The sequence below is a fragment of the Dendrobates tinctorius genome, unplaced genomic scaffold (genome assembly GCF_039654945.1).
Source record: "Dendrobates tinctorius isolate UK_male_01 unplaced genomic scaffold, ASM3965494v1 ptg000158l, whole genome shotgun sequence".
NCBI classification, from domain to species: Eukaryota; Metazoa; Chordata; class Amphibia; order Anura; family Dendrobatidae; genus Dendrobates; species Dendrobates tinctorius.
In genome coordinates, this window is record NW_027361825.1 from 35,446,432 (window position 1) to 35,463,860 (window position 17,429).

At 45.4% G+C, this 17,429-nt stretch overlaps 1 protein-coding gene across 2 annotated transcripts in view; it reads left to right on the forward strand.

Annotated features, from left to right (window-relative positions):
- Positions 1–5: 5 nt before the first annotated feature.
- PLD3 (phospholipase D family member 3) overlaps positions 6–17,429 on the forward strand; it is an 82,650-nt gene continuing 65,226 nt past the window's right edge. Inside the window, exons 1-5 of one of the 2 annotated variants that reach the window (XM_073549301.1) lie at positions 6–109; positions 14,384–14,442; positions 15,168–15,236; positions 15,620–15,774; positions 17,221–17,404. In XM_073549301.1, the coding sequence (XP_073405402.1) occupies positions 14,416–14,442; positions 15,168–15,236; positions 15,620–15,774; positions 17,221–17,404 (435 nt within the window). In that variant the 5' untranslated portion in view covers positions 6–109; positions 14,384–14,415. Of the gene's footprint in view, positions 110–4,926; positions 5,080–14,383; positions 14,443–15,167; positions 15,237–15,619; positions 15,775–17,220; positions 17,405–17,429 lie in introns of those variants that run through there. The other variant, XM_073549300.1, reaches the window with a different exon arrangement.

Here is a 17,429-nt window from a genome sequence, read left to right on the forward strand (position 1 = left end):
TTTGGGAATTGTAGTTTTGTGTGAAGCACTGTTTGCGTGCTGACGTCATCCACAGCGTGGGTGCGGGATACCTGGTGAATAAACGCGGGACCCAAACAATTCCTGTGGGGTAGGAGATATATTATCTGCAGTCACTGTTCACATTGCTCCTAGCTGGCGATGTGCAGCATGTTAATAATGGAGTCATATACATGATGGGAGTTATGGTTTTATTCCCTTAAAGGGATTGTCCACTACTGGATGTCTCCAGTATGCTGAATTAAAAAAGGGGCTTTAAGAACACAATGTATGTACTTTTTCTTCCATGATCTCTCGATATTTTTCTGTCCCCACCTCTGAGGCCTGTGTGACGAGTGGGGCGCAATGGTGATGTGGGGGTCTGTTCTCACCTCATTCATTATGCAGTAAAAATGACCTGACAATACGATTCTCCAGGACAGGATGATTGCAGCGATAACACATTTTTGTTTTTTTTTATTTCTTTTGTACAAAATTCTGATTTTTTTTTAAGCCACCGATGTAATAATAACAAAAAAAGTCACCCAAAATAACTATTTTGGCGTTTTCCCATTTTTTATGAGGAGGCGAGCTATGACGTCACCTATTGGGAATGATAGAGCCAGTGTTATCTGCTGTATATACAGGTGTTATCTGTCATTGTACAGGAGGAGGTGAGCTGTGACATCACCTATTGGGAATGATAGAGCCAGTGTTATCTGCTGTATATACAGGTGTTATCTGTCATTGTACAGGAGGAGGTGAGCTGTGACATCACCTATTGGGAATGGTACAGTTGTGGCCAAAAGTATTGACACCCCTGCAATTTTGTCAGATAATACTCAGTTTCTTCCTGAAAATGATTGCAAACACAAATTCTTTGGTATTATTATCTTCATTTAATTTGTCTTAAATGAAAAAACACAAAAAGAATTGTCCTAAAGCCAAATTGGATATAATTCCACACCAAACATAACAAAGAGGGTGGACAAAAGTATTGGCACTGTTCGAAAAATCATGTGATGCTTCTCTAATTTGTGTAATTAACAGCACCTGTAACTTACCTGTGGCACCTAACAGGTGTTGGCAATAACTAAATCACACTTGCAGCCAGTTGACATGGATTAAAGTTGACTCAACCTCTGTCCTGTGTCCTTGTGTGTACCACATTGAGCATGGAGAAAAGAAAGAAGACCAAAGAACTGTCTGAGGACTTGAGAAACCAAATTGTGAGGAAGCATGAGCAATCTCAAGGCTACAAGTCCATCTCCAAAGACCTGAATGTTCCTGTGTCTACCGTGCGCAATGTCATCAAGAAGTTTAAAGCCCATGGCACTGTGGCTAACCTCCCTAGATGTGGACGGAAAAGAAAAATTGACAAGAGATTTCAACGCAAGATTGTGCGGATGTTGGATAAAGAACCTCGACTAACATCCAAACAAGTTCAAGCTGCCCTGCAGTCCGAGGGTACAACGGTGTCAACCCGTACTATCCGTCGGCGTCTGAATGAAAAGGGACTGTATGGTAGGAGACCCAGGAAGACCCCACTTCTTACCCCGAGACATAAAAAAGCCAGGCTGGAGTTTGCCAAAACTTACCTGAAAAAGCCTAAAACGTTTTGGAAGAATGTTCTCTGGTCAGATGAGACAAAAGTAGAGCTTTTTGGGCAAAGGCATCAACATAGAGTTTACAGGAGAAAAAGAGGCATTCAAAGAAAAGAACATGGTCCCTACAGTCAAACATGGCAGAAGCTCCCTGATGTTTTGGGGTTGCTTTGCTGCCTCTGGCACTGGACTGCTTGACCGTGTGCATGGCATTATGAAGTCAGAATACTACCAACAAATTTTGCAGCATAATGTAGGGCCCAGTGTGAGAAAGCTGGGTCTCCCTCAGAGGTCATAGGTCTTCCAGCAGGACAATGACCCAAAACACACTTCAAAAAGCACTAGAAAATGGTTTGAGAGAAAGCACTGGAGACTTCTAAGGTGGCCAGCAATGAGTCCAGACCTGAATCCCATAGAACACCTGTGGAGAGATCTAAAAATGGCAGTTTGGAGAAGGCACCCTTCAAATATCAGGGACCTGGAGCAGTTTGCCAAAGAAGAATGGTCTAAACTTCCAGCAGAGCATTGTAAGAAACTCATTGATGGTTACCGGAAGCGGTTGGTCACAGTTATTTTGGCTAAAGGTTGTGCAACCAAGTATTAGGCTGAGGGTGCCAATACTTTTGTCTGGCCCATTTTTAGAGTTTTGTGTGAAATGATCAATGTTTTGCTTTTTGCTTCATTCTCTTTTGTGTTTTTTCATTTTAGGCTATGTGCACACGTACCGGAACTCTCGTGGAAATTACCGCGAGAATTCTGGAATTCCATTCCGCGGGAAAATCGCATTTTGCAAGCGTATTTAGCTTGCAAAATGCTAGCGTTTTCCTAGCGATCTGTAGCATCGCTTGGAGAACTGATTGACAGGTTGGTCACACTCGTCAAACATAGTGTTTGACGAGTGTGACCAACTTTTTACTACTGAGGCCGCCTATGTGGCATCAGTAGTAAAAGATAAAATGCAAAAAAAATAAGTGGTGTTATTCTTACCTTCCGACGTCCCGCGCAGCCTTCCCGCTTCTCTCCACGCTCTTGTTCCCAGTAATCCTTTGCGAAAATGCCCGCGATGACGTCCGTTCTCGCGGGATCGCGATGTCTCGCGGTCATTCGCGATCCCGCGAGAACGGACGCCATCGCAGACATTTTCGCAAAGGATTACTGGGAACGGCTGCGCGGGACGCCGGAAGGTAAGAATAACAATATTTTTTATTTTAAATTCTATTTTTTTACAGGGATATGGTACCCAAAGCCCGGAGGACAGTCTCCTCTCCTCCGGACCGTGGGTACCATCCGCAAATGTTCTGCTTACTTTTCGCATGGTGTGCACAGCCACATGCGGGAAGTAAGCAAAACAATGCATTCCTATGGGTGCGGGATCACCGCGATTCCGCAAAATTAATGAGCATGCTGCGTTTTTTACCGCGAAGCGATTCCGCCGCGGTAAAAACCGCAGCATTAGCACAGCATTGCGGAATCCCATAGGAATGCATGGGATGCTTATTTTTTGCGTTTTCACGGCAAAATCGCGCAGTTAAAACCGCCGCGGAAACGCGAAAAAAACGCCACGTGTGAACCCAGCCTAAGACAAATTAAATGAAGATATTAATACCAAACAATTTGTGTTTGCAATCATTTTCAGGAAGAAACTGAGTATTATCTGACAGAATTGCAGGGGTGTCAATACTTTTGGCCACAACTGTAGATCCTGTGTTATCTACTGTATATAGAGGTGTTATCAGTCATTGTACAGGAGGAGAAGGTGAGCTGTGATATCACCTATTGTAAATGGTGGATCCTGTGTTACCTACTGTATATAGAGGTGTTATTAGTCATTGTACAGGAGGAGGTGAGCTGTAACATCACCTATTGTCAGTAGTGGATCCTGTGTTATCTACTGTGTATGGAGATGTTATTAGTCATTGTGCAGGAGGAGGTGAGCTGTGACATCACCTACTGTGAATGGTGGATCCTGTGTTATCTACTGTATATAGAGGTGTTATCAGTAATTGTACAGGAGGAGGTGAGCTGTGATATCACCTATTGTAAATGGTGGATCCTGTGTTATCTACTGTATATAGAGGTGTTATCTGTCATTGTACAGGAGGAGGTGAGCTGTGACGTCACCTATTGTCAATGGTGGATCCTGTGTTATCCACTATATAAGGAGGTGTTATCAGTCATTGTGCAGGAGGAGGAGGTGAGTTGTGACGTCACCTATTGTGAATGGTGTATCTTGTGTTATGTACTGTAAAGTGTAAAGTGCTGCGGAATATGTTGGCGCTATAAAAATAAAATTTATTATTATTATTGAGATGTTATCAGTTATTGTACATGAGGAGGAAGTGAGCTGTGACATCACCTATTGTGAATGGTGGATCCTGTATTATCTACTGTATATAGAGGTGTTATCAGTCATTGCACAGGAGGGAGGATGAGGAGGTGAGCTATGACCTCCTATTGTGATTGTTGTCTACTGTATATAGAGATGTTATGAATCATTGTACAGGAGAGGAAGGAGTTAAGCTGTGACATCATCTATTGTGAGTGGTGGATCCTGTGTTATCTACTGTATATAGAGGTGTTTATCAGTTATTGTAGAGGAGGAGGAGGTGAGCTGTGACATCACCTATTGTGAATGGTGGATCCTGTGTTATCTACTGTATATAGAGGTGTTATCAGTCATTGCACAGGAGGGAGGATGAGGAGGTGAGCTTTGACATCCTATTGTGAATGGTGGGTCCTGTGTTATCAACTGTATATAGAGATGTTATGAATCATTGTACAGCAGGAGGAGGTGAGCTGTGACATCACCTATTGTGAATAGTGGATCCTGTGTTATCTACTGTATATAGAGGTGTTATCAGTCATTGCACAGGAGGGAGGATGATGAGGTGAGCTATGACATCCTATTGTGATTGGTGGATCCTGTGTTGTCTGCAGTATATAGAGATGTTATGAATCATTGTACAGGAGAGGAAGGAGTTAAGCTGTGCCGTCACCTATTGTGAATGGAGGATCCTGTGTTATCTACTGTATATAGAGGTGTTATCTGTCATTGTACAGGAGAAGGAAGAGGTGAGCTGAGACAACACCTATTGTGAATGGTGGATACTGTGTTACCTATTGTATATAGAGGACTTATTATCAGTCATTGTACAGGAAGAGGTGGGGGTGAGCTGTGACATATCCTATTGTTAAAAAAGGTAATAGTTTTTGGAAGGTGGGTATGAAAAAATGGAAATGTGGGGAAGTTTAAGACACTGAAAAGGCAACTCATCATGAACCCAAGTGACTTCTCTGGTCTCTGCAGCCCTGGGATTAGATAACCACTCCTACATCAGGAAGCCACAGCTGCACAGGCCCCTCCTGGCCATGTCCTGCCCTGCCCCCAGTTCGGCCCCCTGTACACTAGGCCTGTCTGGGCAGATGCTGTGTATTGCACAGATGACCGGGGAGGAGGACGCTGCCTGCTGAGCTCTGGGTAGGTTTCACTGCTACTTTGCCTGAGTTGTATGGCTACAAGGAGGGATCCCTATCGTCCTGCACCCCTCCTCTGTGAGACATGCTGCCACTCGTCTCCTAATATCCTTCTGATTCACCCTTTTCTGAGCCACAGTCCTTGTATCCGGACCCTGAGTTCTCTATGTGAGATATAAACCCCAGCGATATCTAGTGATGTCCGTCATACAGTGCAGTAATCGCACCGCGACACCCAATAAAAGGACGCCGTATAGAAAAGTGATGCACGTCCAAAGGTTCTCACTGCAGTTATTGCGGCACATTATGTTGTGGTGAACGTATATTGTAGTATTTATATGTAATGGGGTAAAAAATGAGTCTCTGCTTTTATTGCGCTTTTTTTTTTTTTTAAATTAAACTCAATGATCGAAACAAAAAAAACAAAAAATTTTTTTTTTAAAAGTTGGATTGTTTTCCATAATGTTACAGGGTTATTACAAAAATCCTTGCAAAGTTCTTGCAAAAACAATCAACTTTGCAATTTATTCAATATTAAAAATGATCTCCAATCTTAAAAAACAAAGCTATTTTTAACTGTTGTTTGCTGATCCAGGTTACCCGCCACCACTGCAGTCTATCAGCAGCGGCCGGTCTCCTAGGCAATGAGCGCAGCTCTTACAAGCTATTTTTACCAGTTTGCGAGTGCTGCTCTGACGCTACACCGAGTTCCAGCACTGCTTTTCTCCTCCGATGCTGCATGGGAGATTGCATAGTGACCGCTCGAACCAGCGGCATAATCGAGCTACTGATCCAATCAATCGGAAAGTCGTGAGGTAGAGCAGTGGTGTGCTCCTGAAAATCAATCATGGAACATCCCATTAAGACCTCGGGTCCTCCCTTTTTTGCATTTTGTTTTTTAAGCATTTTTATTTTTCCATCAACTTCATTCTGGCTTTTGCAACATTTGTATTTTTATAATTCTTTTCCACTTCTTGTCATTTTTAAGTTTCTCGCCGTATACTCAGAAGCACTTGCTCGGACGACCGCTCCTGTGTTCTCTTTTGAAAAGCCGCTGGCGGATCATCTTCGGAATTTGGACATGTCCCTGTACACATGAGAGCGTCGTCTGCACCCGTTAATATCGGCCAAAGTTATTCTAATATATATGGGGTCCTTTACATGCAACATTTTAAAGCTTAGTGATGTGGTCAAAAATGCACTGATATAGTAAAAGGAAAGACATTTTAATTCAAGCCAAATTATTCCTGCTCTATTTTACCAGTGCAAAAAAAGGTAGATTAAAAATATTATTAAAAAAACCAAAACCTGCTGATGAAGAATAGTGGCGTAAGGCTGGGATGACACTACCATGTGTGATGCGAGAAACTCGCACGATTCTCTTGCATCAACACCCGGCACTCAGGACCGGAGCTGCGGCTTCATAGAAAGACATGTAGCCGCAGCTCCGGTCCTGAGTGCCGGCGGCAGCGCTGGGTATTAATGCGAGAGATTCGTGCGAGTTTATTGCATCACACATGGTATTGTGATCCCGGCCTAAGTCCCATTATCATTGGATATTTGTCTTGATCTGTAAGTTGCTGTTGATTCCATATTGCAAAAGTGCAGTGAATGTGTGATTGTCTGGTCTCCATTTAATATGTTAAAAAAAGCCATCTATTGTTTCCTGTTATCAGCTGAACAATTGAAATGTTCTTCAGTATTATAGTAAAGAAAACCCACCCTGCTCCATAGTTACTGCATAGTTACTTCTCCAGTTCTCACCATCCCCCCTGATAATGACAAATAATAGCAGTTATTAGCAGCCGGGAGGTTTCACAATACAATACAATGTGCTGGAGGGATTACGACATGTCAGCGCGGCTTGTGCTTCCTTGGTAAACAATGTGAAGTCTGCCTTGCTATGTACTCCTGCATTTCATGTACTTATGTCTGGACGGCCCTTGGGAAGGTGACGTGTCCTCGGATCTTCATGGTGAAAAAAACAAGCAGGAAAAATAGGGACCAGCTCCCCATAATATCCGATGAGAATAAGAAGACCATACAGCAATAATAATAAGAGTACCGTGTTCTGTTAGTATAGCTGTGGCCAGGCTTTCCTTCACCCAGGATAGAGGGTTAAATGTGTTGCCCTCCCCATATATCCAAGTACTCCAGCCCTGAATAATCATCACTGACATCCAGCACCCAAATGTCTCGTTTGTCCCCTCTACTATTAGACTGTATTCAGAAAGAAGACCTAATTTTCTGACGTTTTTTAGACTCCCTTTAGAAAATATTAGTAACCACCCTGAGGTCCGACGCCACCGATCACTGGCTCAGCCAGTGATTGGCTGCAGCATGTCCCTATGTCGGGACGTCACCGTCGAAATGGAAATAGTATTTATTTTTTCTATACCAATTTTTTATTTTTTTGGGGGGAATAGTTGAGGGGTTAATAAGTTATAGATATGTGTATATAGTGTAGCGATTCTACTCGCTCAGGTGCGGCGGGAGACAGTCAGGAGGCAGGTTTCTTTAAAGTTCATGTGGTTTATTACCTTCAGGTAGCAAGTAACCTAGCAAGTAGCCTTCAGTTGAGACAAAAACAAGCCAAAACGTCCGTTAACTCAGGCTCAGACCTGGAGTTTCAGTACACACGGGGGGCTTAGACCTCCCCACCTACAGCCCCTGGTTCAGGAGCAGACCACATTATAAGGGTGTAGCCACACCCATGAACCCAGCAGCTGACTGCTCGCAATATCTATTATGCCTTACATTATGGAGACAAGCCATCTCTGAGACACGTATCTCCCGTCAATTACACAACCCGTTGCCACACCACATACCTCCCCCCTCTGCCTAAAGCCGTGTGGCTTGGCACTTTCACCTACCAGGCAAGGGATTCTTGAGAGGGCATCGGCATTCCCATGTGGCTTCCCGGCCCTATGCTCTACATGGAAGCTGAAGTGTTGTAGGGCTAAGACCCAGCGGGTGACCCTAGCATTCTTACCCTTTGTTTCCCTCATCCATCTGAGCGGGGCATGGTCGGATATTAATCTGAACTTCGGTCCCACCAGGTAGTATCGTAATGTATCCACTGCCCATTTTATGGCCAAACATTCCTTCTCTACAACTGAGTAATTTTTCTCACAAGAAGACAACTTCCTACTCAAGTAGAGAACAGGATGCTCCTCCCCACGTATCTCTTGGGAAAGGACTGCTCCTACCCCGACATCTGAGGCTTCTGTCTGGAGGACAAATTCACGTTTAAAGTCTAGGGCCACCAAAACGGGTTGCTTACATAAAGCTCCTGTCATTTCTTGGAAGACTGACTCCGCCTCTTTGGACCAACTGATCATCACTGACTTTGTCCCCTTATGCAGATCAGTTAGAGGTGCAGCCATAGTGGCGAAGTTTGGGATGAACCTCCTGTAATATCCCACGATCCCCAGGAAGACTTTAACTTGCTTCTTTGACAGAGGCCTCGGCCTTGTTTGAATTGCCTCCACTTTATTGATTTGGGGTTTGATCTCGCCACGCCCAACTACATATCCGAGGTACTTGGCTTCTTCTCTACCCAAGACACACTTCTTCGGATTTATTGTAAACCCCGCCTCTCTTAGCACATCAAACACTGCTTGAACCTTTTCCAGGTGAGTCTCCCAGTCCGGGGTAAAGATGACAATATCATCCAGGTACGCGGCAGTGTATAGCTTATGAGGCGCGAGGATTCTATCCATAGCCCTCTGGAAGGTTGCCGGAGGTCCCTGCAGGCCATACAGCATCCGGACATACTGGAAGCACCCGTCTGGTGTGGAAAACGCTGTCTTCTCCTTGGCTTCCAGATCCAAGGTGGTTATATATATGGCAGGTCCAAGTCTCTCGATGAGCTCATCAACGCGTGGCATGGGATAAGCATCGAACTTGGAGACCTCATTCAGCTTCCGGTAAACGTTGCAGAACCTCCATTCACCATCCGGTTTTTGGACCAGGACAATCGGGCTCGACCAGCCGCTCTTGGATTCCTCAATGACCCCGAGCTTCAACATACGCTGGACTTCCTTGGAGATTACCTCTCGACCGGCCTCAGGAATTCGATAAGGCTACACGTTCACCCGCACATGGGGCTCGGTCAGAACTTCGTGCTCCACAACCTTCGTGCACCCCGGCAACTCTGAAAACAGGTCCCTGTTTTTCTGGAGTAACTCCCGGCACTGCTGTTTCTGGGCCTTCGATAGTGTCTCCGCTATGGTAACTGCTCCAACCTCCCCTGCTAGGTTGCCCAGCAGGCGCGGAGTTACCGCTGGCTCTCTATCTTGCCACGGCTTGATGAGGTTGACATGGTAAACCTGGTATGGCTTCCGTCTTCCGAGTTGATGGATCTTGTAGTTTACGTCTCCAAGCTTCTCCACCATCTCATACGGCCCTTGCCACTTGTCCAAGAACTTACTTTTCACCGTCGGGATTAACACGAGAACTCGTTCTCCCGGATTGAACTGCCTCACTCTTGCTGACCGGTTGTAGACCCTGGCCTGAGCCTCTTGTGCCTGGCGGAGATGTTCTTTAACAATGGGCATCACCTTCGCAACCCTCTGTTGCATCAGTGCCACATGCTCAATAACTCTTCTATGGGGCGTGACTTCAGCTTCCCAGGTTTCCTTGGCTATATCTAGGAGACCTCGCGGATATCGGCCGTACAGGAGCTCGAAGGGCGAGAACCCTGTGGGGGACTTCACGGATAGAAAACAGCAGATACGGTAAGATACAATCCCAGTCTCTACCATCTTTCTCTATGACTTTTCTTAGCATGTTCTTCAGTGTCTTGTTAAACCACTCAACAATCTGACTGCGGATGGTACACTGAAGTCCTCAGCTGGGAGATTTGCAGGACTCTGCACAATTCCCTCATCACCTTGCTCGTAAAAGGTGTCCCCTGGTCAGTCAGGATCTCCTTCGGCAGACCCGTCCGGGAAAACACATGGACCAGCTCGCGGGCTATACTCTTCGCGGAGGAGTTTCTTGGGGGAATTGCCTCAGGATAGTGCGTGGCATAGTCCAGGATGATTAATATATACTGATGGCCCCGAGCTGATTTAACTAAGGGACCGACCAAGTCCATGGCAATTCTCTCAAATGGCACCTCAATAATGGGCAGTGGCACAAGGGGGTTCCGAAAATGAGATGTGGGGGCAGTTAACCGACATGTCGGGCAGGACCTGCAATAGTTAGCTATTTTTCTGGTGACGCCCAGGCCAATACAATCCGTTCCTGCGTTTGTTCACCCCCAGGTGTCCCCCCAAGATGTGTGAATGGGCCATGTCCAACACTTTCCGTCTATAGGGGCCTGGTACTATTAACTGCTCCACCACCTCTCCCTTATTTTCGTGACCCGGTATAACAAGTCCCCACTCAACATAAAATAGGGAAACCTTGTGTCTGCTTCCTGCTCTTGTGCAACCCCATTAATGACGGTGACATTGTTGAAGGCCTCCCACAGCATGGGGTCCCTATGTTGGGCTGTCCCAAAATTCTCACCGGCCACCCCTAACTCCGGAATGTCAGATACAGGGGGCCCTTCCTCCTCATCCCCAACAAGGACACATAAAGGAAACCTGTCTTCCTCTGATGGTGGTGATACCTTATTAAGGTTCATGGGTTCCCTGCTCTTGTTAGCAATCTCAGAACCCTTACCCCACAGATCCCAAAACAGACAGAAATCCCGGCCTATAATTATCGGATGCAACAAGTCCCGAACGACTGCAAATAAATATACCAGCAAGGGTCCTTAATTAAATACCCATTTTATATGGCGACTCAAATATAACAATGCGAGCAAGGAGAAACAATGAGTATATGTTGCCAAAGTTGTATCAAAAAATTATGTAATTTATTAATTAACAGAATATTATACAAAAATGCATAAAATACCTATCACACAAGTTACATGGGTTTATTTTCAATCTTGTAACTAAATCCATAGGTTAGAGATGACCAAAGGGTACAAGACAGGGTAAAATTATGACACATGCAAGTGAATAATATCGTTGCATACGGATTCCATATCCTTCCAAAATGGAAAAACATGTGCCAACCAATACAGTGAAACAAAGTGGATTGAAAATTCCAGTGCTGTGACTACTGCATATCCACCAAACACTATACCGCTTCATGTACATAATATAAAAATGTGAGAGATAAAGTTTATAAGAGGTAATTTTACCCATAAGTGTTCAGAAGTCCCGTCCTGACCCAGGTCACATACCCCATGCACCGAACGCCAACCCTATTCCCCGGGAGTAGGTTGAGAGGAAAATTGGCCCTTACAAGGGTCATCAAGCTCCCGGAGTCAGGAAGCGTCATTGCTGCTCGACCGTTCACCTTTATGGGACAGGATTGTGGCCCCTCGTTAGGTGGCGAGTTCACACTGCGAGCTGGATATGCATAGTATGAACTATGGCATCCCATGCTGCAGTCCATCTGCTCAGAGGTCTAGGCACAACGGGCAGCTATATGTCCTGGCCCGTGGCACTTCCAGCAAATAATATCACCCGTGGGGACCTTGGGCACCGCCTCCCCCGCCCCTTTTGACCTTGGACGCGCCACCCCTTTTTGGGACTCCACCCCCTGCTGGGACCCCCTATACGGAATGGGCTGCTTCCCCAAGGAACCTTCCATCCCCTGGTATCTCTCGACCAGCCCAACCAGTTCATCGGCATTTTGGGGATCACCCTGGGCAACCCAAGTCTGTAGGGGTCTCAGCAGAGAATGCACAAACCGATCCATCACTACTCGCTCTACCATCTGTGCCGGGGAAGACGACTCTGGCTGCAGCCATTTCTGGACCAGGTGCAACAGGTCGAACATTTGGGAGCACGGCGGTTTGTCCCGGTGATAGGCTCAGCGAAGAACTCGCTGTGCCCTGGTAGTCATTATCACCCCCAAACGTGCGAGAATTTCCGCTTTTAGTTTGGGATACTCCTTGGCGTCTTGTACAGTTAAGTCATAGTACGCCTTCTGGGGCTCCCCCGTCAGGTATGGGGCCAGTACCTCTGCCCACTGTTCTGGCTGAAGTTTTTCCCTCTCAGCCACCCTCTCAAACACCGTCAGGAAGGCCTCAACATCATCCTCAGGGGTCAGTTTTTGTAATGCGCATCTTACCGCCTTCCCAACGGGGTTGGCATCAGCCAGACCTGGGTTTGGGGGGCTCATCCTGCCCTCCTGGATGACGGTTGCCAGAAGCTGCATCTGCTGCTGTTGCTCCTGCAGGCTCTGCTGCCGTTGCTCCTGCTGGCTCTGCTGGAACTGCTGCAGTTGCTCCTGCTGGCTCTGCTGGAACTGCTGTACTAACAGCCTGTTGGGCTCCTGTTACTGTGCCTGGATAGCCTTCAGCTGAGACAAAAACAAGCCAAAACGTCCGTTAACTCAGGCTCAGACCTGGAGCTTCAGAACACACGAAAGGCTTAGACCTCCCCACCTACAGCCACTGGTTCAGGAGCAGGCCACATTATAAGGGTGTAGCCAAACCCACAAACCCAGCAGCTGACTGGTCACGTGACTGTGACCTCACCACAGGTCCTTGCAATAAAGCAATATCTATTATGCCTTACATTATGGAGACAAGCCATCTCTGAGACACATATATTTCCCGTCAGTTACACAACCCTTTGCCACGCCACAATAGTTTCTGTAGAGGAAGGGTAGAATAAGATCCTACAGCCACATGTAGCAGCCAGGCTGTGCAATCCCAACCGTATGCTGCTTACACATATCCAACATTCGCGCTATGAGCGTTAACCACAATGTCAAGTTGGCCAGTGGCCTTGTTACCATAGGAATATATTAGGGTGTTGCGTTCTGGTCCGGAGATCCTCGTTTGGTCCAGACATCGCAGTCCGTACTCGGGCCTTGAATGTCGGAAGTGGGAAACCAACCTAAGGTGTATTTACACAAGTCATTTTTGCTACCCATTATCCAGTACTGGCGTATAGAGATGGCTGAGTTGCTCTCGGTAGAGTTCAAGGGTTTGTCCGGTAAAAAAACAAAACGGGGTAGGTGATAACTTACTGATCGGTGTAGGTCCAAGTGCTGCAACTTGCCCCGATCAAAAAAAGATAATTGAATTTCCCATGTCAGATCTCACCCTGTGATTTATTTAGGGCAGTCCTGCTCATGGCGCTACATTATCCTTGCCCTACATGAAACCTGTCAAACACCTCACCCGTGTGAATCACAGCTCTGCAATGTAGGTCAGTACACTGCTGCTCAGCCTCGCATTATGGAACCCAAATAAGCAGCCAGCAAATTTAGAAGTCAAATGCTCCTGTATCCCCAATCGTCACTAGTAATGTCAGCTTTTATTGTAAATGGTGGGGTGGCACTTTTCCCCGATATTTGGTGAGAAAGGGATTGGGCAGTTGCATTTCAATACGCCCAATCCCTTTGTTCTTAGAGAAGCCGACATCAGAGGTGTCTGGTAGCAGGTTATGTCCGTTTCTCTGGACAGAACACGTGTGGTGCCTATACTCCTTCCATAGCTGTCGGGCTGTGCCCTTTTCTTCTGAACCACCTTCTACTATTTGCATTCCTGCTTGGTTTGGTCAAGCCTGTATGTGTCCTCATTGGGGAGAGGTAATTAAGAAGCTGCTAGTCTTCTCTGATGGGAGCTTGTCTCCAGGGAGGAAAAGAAAAGGATCACACGTCCATCATTTATATGGTCACAGGTCTCTTAACCTGATCGCCAAAGACTCTTACATACCACTCAGCCTTGACCAAAGTATTTTAATAATGGTTTTGGGCGGCTCACTGAATGTTTTCCTTTTTGTGACTTTTTTTTTTTTTTTTAAATAAATCTTCTTAATTTGAATGCAGCCTGTCTTCTGTGGCACGTGACTGCTGTCGTCGTCAAAAAAGTTGCCGAACATTAGATTTCCAATCTAGCTGAATGTTCCTGAATAGTTGGAAGATCAGCAAAAAACCCTCGCATTTTGTGAATCATGGTGACTAGTCACATGCTGGGCTCTTCTGTCTAAAACTCGATTACACAGCCTGGCCTTCAGAAACTTCTGCAATCTGTGGGGTTGTACCTAAAGCCATCTCTGAAAACAAGGAGCACATCAGGAGGAACAGTTGTGGTCAGGAATTGCCGAAATTAGTGACCACACATTTGGCTGATATTAAATATTAGATGACCTATTACTAAGCCAAATACTCATCACACCGCATGTCCTTGACCCGGATCCTTTAGCTGGACTGAATGCTTGAGTAATGTGAAATTCTGAACAGTTTGTGATCAAATAGTAATTCTTGCCTCCTTTTTTCTTGATCAGAACTTTTGTGACTTTAGAGAACCGGGTCAACAATGAAACCAAAACTTGTCTACAAACCAGTGAGTACATAGTTTAATGCACATTTTCATCCATTGTTACTGATTTCAGCCTCACTAACAGTTGCAATCTCTCAACATACTTCACCACCACTTTGTAATTGTGGCCTGTTATGGAGACAGGTCCAACACAGATGACGTTGAAAATATGGGAACGTTTGGCTGAAAAAAGCCTTCCGTGAATATAGCGGATCATTAGTTATGTGCTGAGGTCTGCTGACGTGTCTGTCAATGGGAACGGGATGTGGAGAAGCCACCAGGGCTAGTCATCGGGGACACATTGTCCTCTGCGGGTTTTTTCTGAGTGTTTTATCTGAAACTCCGCAGCATTTCGGTGTAAAACCTACACGGCTGCAATAAAGAAGCTCATGGTTTGGGCATCATGAATCAGATGACAAGTTCCCTTTAAAAATCTGAACCACAGGGCAGTTTACAAAGGGATATCGTTTTTCAGTGGTTGGATGTGATTTGGTAAAATCTCGTCGACTTTGCTCCTACTGTAACATGCTACAGATTTTCTGCACCTAAATCCAGACAGAAATCTGCCATTATGTGAATGAAGGCTTCATTAGGGAAACGTTCCATCTTTTCACCCTAGCTCAGTTTCCTGACATCCAACATTTATCTATCAAAACAAATGATGAATTATGAGACTTTTTTTGGATTGATCTATCTAGATCTAAGGAATATCCCTGTACTTATGTGTGGGGTGTGTGTTTTTTCTCCAGATATCCTCCCCGGAGGAGGCAGAAGAACATCTGGTATATATGGGCCATTTACAGAACAGTGCTCGCAGGGTATGTCTATCTTCGAATCTCAAACTTATGTAGCCGGGGTTTTGGTAATGTAGAAATCTGTGTGCACACAGCATTGTATACAGAAGATACTCCATCAGGCTATACCTTTTTTATTAGTAAGTGCTTGTTATAAATATGGTATTTGCAGTTTACATTACTGTATGCATCAAAAAAGTAATTAACACGTATGTTAAAATGGATCCATAAACCTTAGGGAGCAAATTTTTATTTATTTTTCTTTGTGTAGAAGTCTTATTTTTACTGCTTTCTGCCACATTACACTAATATTTGGAATTTCTCTACCGTACTTTATTTTTGGGGTATTTTCTAGGCACTCTATGTTCCGGTATAAGTGGTAAAATAACATATACTCTTTCTTGCAGTACTATCAGTGTGCTTTGGTCATTGCCACTGTGGTCACTGTGCTGTTCTGTCTCATGGCCGCTCAGCTTCTGCTATTCCCATTGCTCTGTGCAAGCTCGACTGAGAAGATGAAGATCTTGGTGAAGCAAGACAACAGCTGCAGTGATCCATGCAAGTGAGTCAACAATTGACGGGTTTTTCCTTTTATTTTATTTTTTTTTTTTTATAATTTGGAGCTGGTGTCAGGTTGATGGGAGGAAAAAAATATATAATCACATACATATTTTTAATGCTTTGTACCCTATTCTTTCAATTTCATCTGTACTCCAGCCTGTAGGTGTGCGCCAGCTTGCTGTACACTTCTCGGGGGGGGGGGGTAGTCTATTGCAAGATTGGTGAGGGTATCAGGACTCCGAGTCGCACCAATCGGCAGGTATGAGGGTATTAGGACTCTGCTCCCCGCTAATCTGCAGGTATGAGGGGATCAGGACTCTGACCCCCCCCACCAAACTGCAGGTATGAGGTTACCAGGACTCTGATCCCCCACCAATCTGCAGGTATGAGGGTATCAGGACTCTGCTCCCCGCCAGTCTGCAGGTATGAGGGTATCAGGACTCTGACCCCCCCACCAAACTGCAGGTATGAGGTTATCAGGACTCTGATCCCCCACCAATCTGCAGGTATGAGGGTATCAGGACTCAGAGCCGCACCAATCTGCAGGTATGAGGGTATCAGGACTCAGAGCCGCACCAATCTGCAGGTATGAGGGTATCAGGACTCAGAGCCGCACCAATCTGCAGGTATGAGGGTATCAGGACTCAGAGCCGCACCAATCTGCAGGTATGAGGGTATCAGGACTCAGAGCCGCACCAATCTGCAGGTATGAGGGTATCAGGACTCTGATTCCCCACCAATCTGCAGGTATGAGGGTATCAGGACTCTGATTCCCCACCAATCTGCAGGTATGAGGGTATCAGGACTCAGAGCCGCACCAATCTGCAGGTATGAGGGTATCAGGACTCTGACCTCCCCCCACCAAACTGCAGGTATGAGGTTATCAGGACTCTGATTCCCCACCAATCTGCAGGTATGAGGGTATCAGGACTCAGAGCCGCACCAATCTGCAGGTATGAGGGCATCAGGACTCAAATCCCCACCAGTCTGCAGGTATGAGGGAATCGGGACATGGACCCCCACCAATCTCCCAGTATGAAGGCAACAGGTTTTTTTTAAATAGGTTAATTAGGTAAAAAAATATTTTTTTTCGACACAGTTTTATAATTCATGTGATTTCCTGAGACATTTTATGCAGTTAGTATAGCTGTTGTACATTTTATTTGTTATTAAGAGACAGTTTAACAGCTTTCGATAATAATTTAACATATTTTAGCATATTCTTTATCACCTGCTACCTTATTGTCCCCCAATCCTCCCAACTGTAGAATAAATATGGATCGGACATGCCTGATAATTTCCACTTTCAAAAGATGAGCTGGCAACACAATTCCCAGTATCCTTCATTCAAATTGCACATATGGGCAGATCGGAGCGATATGGACATGTGGTTACTTGCTGCAGAGTAGCTGTGGTTGGATGTGTATCACCTCTTTTTATATCGTAGTATCGTTCTAGTGGAAAGCATCCCTGAAGGGCTGGAATATTCTCCCAACTCCACCATCAATCCTTCAGTATTTCAGAGCTGGATGACCCTCCTAAGCCAAGCTGAGAGCAGTGTGGACATCGCATCTTTCTACTGGACCCTGACCAATAATGACACCCACACCAAGCATCCCTCCGCTCAAGAGGTAAAAATATGTCTGCAGCTTCTGT